The sequence below is a fragment of the Elaeis guineensis genome, chromosome 12 (genome assembly GCF_000442705.2).
Source record: "Elaeis guineensis isolate ETL-2024a chromosome 12, EG11, whole genome shotgun sequence".
Classification (NCBI taxonomy): Eukaryota; Viridiplantae; Streptophyta; class Magnoliopsida; order Arecales; family Arecaceae; genus Elaeis; species Elaeis guineensis.
The window spans coordinates 20,891,103-20,895,704 of NC_026004.2; the positions used below are offsets into that span (position 1 = coordinate 20,891,103).

A 4,602-nucleotide genomic window follows, 5' to 3' on the forward strand; every position below is an offset into this window, starting at 1 on the left:
TCCCCGACCTCGGCTAAAGGAAGACTTCGTACGGACTCTTACTGGAGTCAGACTTCGGGCTCCTCTCAAGTGGATAACTAACCACCAGACACTCCAGCCGAACTTCAGCCGACGGGTCTGCACTCCCTGGTGCGACACAGCAACGGCCACGATCCTGCTCCACTTCCTGCGACGGATTCCGCGCGGCTCCATTATTCCCTGGCAGACCGCTATGATGCCCACGATCCTGCTCCACTTCCTGTAGTGGATACTGCGTGATTCTTCCATCCTCTGGCAAGTCGCGACAACGGACGCCGCTCCACTCCCTGCGGCAGACTCCATGTGGCGCGCTTCAGTGATGGCCACGGGTCCACTCCACTACTCCTCGCAACAAATTCTTCCTGACCGTGGGCGGCCCACTACCAGACGGTTACGAACGTCGCTATCAGTCTGTTGCGCCCTCCGCCTATAAAAAGGGGGACCCCAGATACGTTACTCTCTAAGCTCAATTTTCTATCTCAAAACTCTGCTAAAATTTTCGTTCGAGCACTCCATTCTTGTTGAGGCAGAGAACTGACTTGAGCGTCGGAGGATCTTGCCGGAGCAACCCCACCTCCGGTTGAGACTTCTTGTGCAGGTCACGACGGCGACCGCGACTCCCTCGACTCCAGCTTCTCCGACGCAAGCGGATTTTTGCACCAACAAGAGCAATAATGCGAACACGTCCAAGAGGGACCAAGTTAGTAGTCAACTACCAAAGCGATTACTTCACTTGAAGCCAAAAAAATTACTTCAAATTTGAAAGGGGGGACATATATTGTTGGAGAGACCCGCGGATCGAGACCAATCCTCCATTGGGGCGATCCAAGATGGCATGGTAAAGTCACACTAATTGTGGACCCAAACCCGCCAATTCGACCAGCCATACAGGTAAAGCTTGCTCTTAATATCCACGATTAACAATCTCAATTTAGAAGAAGTGGAAGAAATTCCTTCCTTAATAAAAAATCAAAATATGGCCTAATGGCCTATAAAGCTAGGCCTAAGAAATCTATAAATTCCGACTAAAGGCTTGCGAGCTCAACATCCATATAAAAGAGATATAAAGAGGACCCTTAGGTAAGTAAGCAAGTAAACATAAAAGCTTAAAAGAATGGCAAATCCGAAAAAGAGAAGGAAGAAGAACTCTCTCTGCTCTTCTAGCTTTCATTCTCTTTTTCTTTTATTATTTTCAAAGCTTCGGCTAACTTAAATATTGAAGAATTCCTGCCAAAATATCCTGATAAATGTAGATTTTTTTTGCAGGTACTCTTTAACATGACAGATTTCAAATAACGTCTAGCTTGAGCCATATCAATATCTCTCCAAAACATTACCGCAATATGTTCCATGTCTTACTCATCTATATACAGATGAGCCACGGAGAGATGGTCTTGCTTCTCACTCAGGTATCAAAAATATATTCAATACCAAGCTTGCTTTTTATTCAAGTCTCTGCATACAATTTTATTGAAAAAAAAAAAAAGAAAAAGTCCCTGCACATGATATAACAGAGTAGCTTGCAATACTTCAAATGTCCTCTGTAGCTATACGACTTTGTTAACTTGAACGAGCGGCAAGATTGATTTTTCACTCAATTCTTCTTGGAAGGATTCGAGCTCGAGGAGGATTCTTCATCACGACGGTGAGATCGAGCTTCTCGGAAAGGTCCACTTCTCCTTCCACAGCCTTCCATTCGAACTCTTTCACCAAATTGGCCGCAAAGTATTCAAGATGCAGCATGGCCAGCCCGAGCCCCGGGCAAATCCTCCTCCCCACCCCAAACGGCATCATCTTGATCTCCTTGCTCCCGGTTATATCCACCCCCTCCCCTGAACCCCCGGCTAAGAACCTCTCCGGCTTGAACTCCATCGGCTCCTCCCACACATTCCCATCCCAGCCCATCTCCGCCACTGTAACATTAATTGCCGCCCCCTTCGGTATCAAATACCCATTCAAGGTCACATCTTCCGTGACTGCGTGAGGCACCACAAAGTGGCCCGGCGGATGCCGCCTCAGCCCTTCCAAGATCACTGCCTTAAGATACGGCATCCTCTGCAAGTCCTCTTCCCTAATCTCCTCCGCATCACTCCCCACCACCCCTTCAATCTCTTCGAACAACTTTGTTTGTACGTCTTGGTGCTTCACGAGGTTCGCCATGATCCACTGCAAGGCTGTAGTGGTGGTGTCCATGCCTGCACCCAAGAACTCCGAGCATAGGCTCACTATCTCACCCTCACTGAGCCGCCGCCCTCCCTCCTCGGGAAGTCGTAGATCGAGAAGGGAATCAACGTATGAGAAAGCAAAACTGCCTTCTCCGTGTTGCTGTTGCTGCTTCCTCTCTTTGCGTGCCCTTATCAGAGGAAAGAAGTGTTCCTCTTGCTTCTTGCGCAGTTCTAGCAGTAAATTCCATCTTTCTCGGAAAACGATCTTGGTGAGTTTGGGAAAGAAGGCAAAGACGTTGAACTTGGCCAATGAGGAGAGCAAATGCCTCTGGATGTCTCGGATGTCATCTGTGGTCTTCTCGTCCAATTTCTCGCCAAAGCACATTAGGAACAGCAGGTGGAAAAAGGCGTACTGGAAGCTCTCCGTGACCACCACTGCTCCACCGTCGGCCTGGGCCTCGGCTTTGAGCTTGCTGACGAGTATTCGGAGGACCCAGCGACGGACGGGAGCAAAGAGCTTGAGTCGGGAGGGGTGGATGATCTCGGCGTTGAGGTTGCGGCGGAGGAGGCGCCAGAGGGGTCCGTAGGGTGCGGAGCTGATGTTGTGGCGGTTGCTGCTGAGGATGCGGCCGGACTCGGTGGCGGGGGGCCGGTCGGCGAAGGCGGCGCCGGCCTGGACGAGGGCCTGGTGGGCGAGGGTGCGGTCCGCGATGAAGATGGTCGGGCTGGAGGTGATGTGGAGGGTGAAGATGGGGCCGTACTTGGCGCGGAGGGTTCGGAGGACGGGCTCGAGGTCGAAGAGGGTCAGCCGGAACCATGGGAGAGAACTGAGGATTGGTATAAATCTTGGGCCGGGGGGAAGGCTCGGCTTCTTGTGGATCGTATTTGCTAGGTTGGAGAGAAGGATTTTGAGAGCTATGCAGAGAGTGATGCTAAGGAGAAAGAACACCCAATCATCCATTGTTAGCGTTACCTCGGCATAGGCTCTGGCCGTGGCGGTGGTCCGTGGGAAGTGAATGTAGTACCGGCTGCTGTCACCATTATTTATGGCTGGCTGATATCCCAACCTTATCTTGTTTTTTGCGCCCCTGGTTTGTAATTTAGAAGATGTGGCATGGCTTTTTACCCTAAAAATGCGCTGATTTCTGATTTAGAATATGTGGCTATAAAGATGCTGCCTCGGTGAAATCTAGTCCAGCCAGGTTGAGCCCAACATCAGTTCGTTTCGAAATATTAAGATTCAAAATTTAATTTAAAATTAATTTAATTTTAATATTTAAATTAAAATTTAATTTATTTTTTTTAAAAAAATAATATTTAAGATCAATTCAACTCAATTTAAATATCAACCCAGTCATATTAGTACTCAAATTTGAATCTTGATCATAATTTAAAATATATAATTATAAATTATAAATTAGATTAGATTAAAAAAATATAAATAATATATTTAAAATATTTAATTAATAATATTTTTATAAATAAAGTAAAATATTATATAAATATTTATATTAGATTAGACTCTCCAGTCTTCAAGTTAAATATTTCATTGTTGAAGTTCGATTTGAAAAATTATTCGAGCTACTCGAATTTGACTCGAATTCGATAAATATTGAGTCGAGTTAAGTCTGGAATTAAGTCGAATTTAAACAACTCATAAGCTGCTCAGCTCATATGGACCTTACATTCTACATGCCCAAAATCATATGAGAAATAACTTTGTTCTATATATTTGGATTCATATGATCTTCTAGATGATTATTTTAGTCTTAGTAAAATTATCTTAGGCACTCTATGCCTATTATTTCCTTTAAAAAAAAAGGGATCTTGTAGATGATACCTTCTCTTGTTCTTGTTGAGGATGATGAAAACAACTCTTTGGTCGGCCATAAGGACAACCTTGCCTTGTAGCTATAACTCTTGGCTCCTTGGATTTATGGTTAGTGGCCCAGCCAATGATACTGACTTGTTTGTATGCTATGAAGTTGAAACAGATATTAGCCGGATGCTAAAATTTATATTTATATTTATTTTCAATAGATATAGATAAAAATTAAATATTAGATATATAAATATAAATATGAGTATAAATTGGATATTTAAATTTTATAATCATAAAATTAAAGATATTATTAGATAGATGATAAATCAAATTAATAGTATATGAATATAATTATATATTTTTTTAAAAAATTTACGAGTGCTATATAAAATTAAATAGGATTACAAATAGAATCAAATAATCAAATACTAATCAAATAATTGTCTATCCATATTTATATCTTTTTTTTATGAATATGGATATCCATATTAGATGCTCAAATTTCTATCCATATCTGAATAGATTTGAATAAAAAAGTAAATAGATATTATTTGATCCACTTTCACCCCTACTATAAAATAAAGAATATATGGTGAG

The 4,602-nt window shown here is 43.1% G+C and overlaps 1 protein-coding gene across 1 annotated transcript; it reads right to left on the minus strand.

The window, feature by feature from the left end:
* Nucleotides 1–1,439: 1,439 nt before the first annotated feature.
* Nucleotides 1,440–3,226, minus strand: LOC105054737 (cytochrome P450 89A2). Its single transcript, XM_010936321.4, has one exon. It carries the CDS (start codon nt 3,142–3,144, stop codon nt 1,609–1,611), a length of 1,536 nt encoding a protein of 511 aa, XP_010934623.1. The 5' UTR covers nt 3,145–3,226; the 3' UTR covers nt 1,440–1,608.
* Between the last annotated feature and the right edge of the window lie 1,376 nt (nt 3,227–4,602).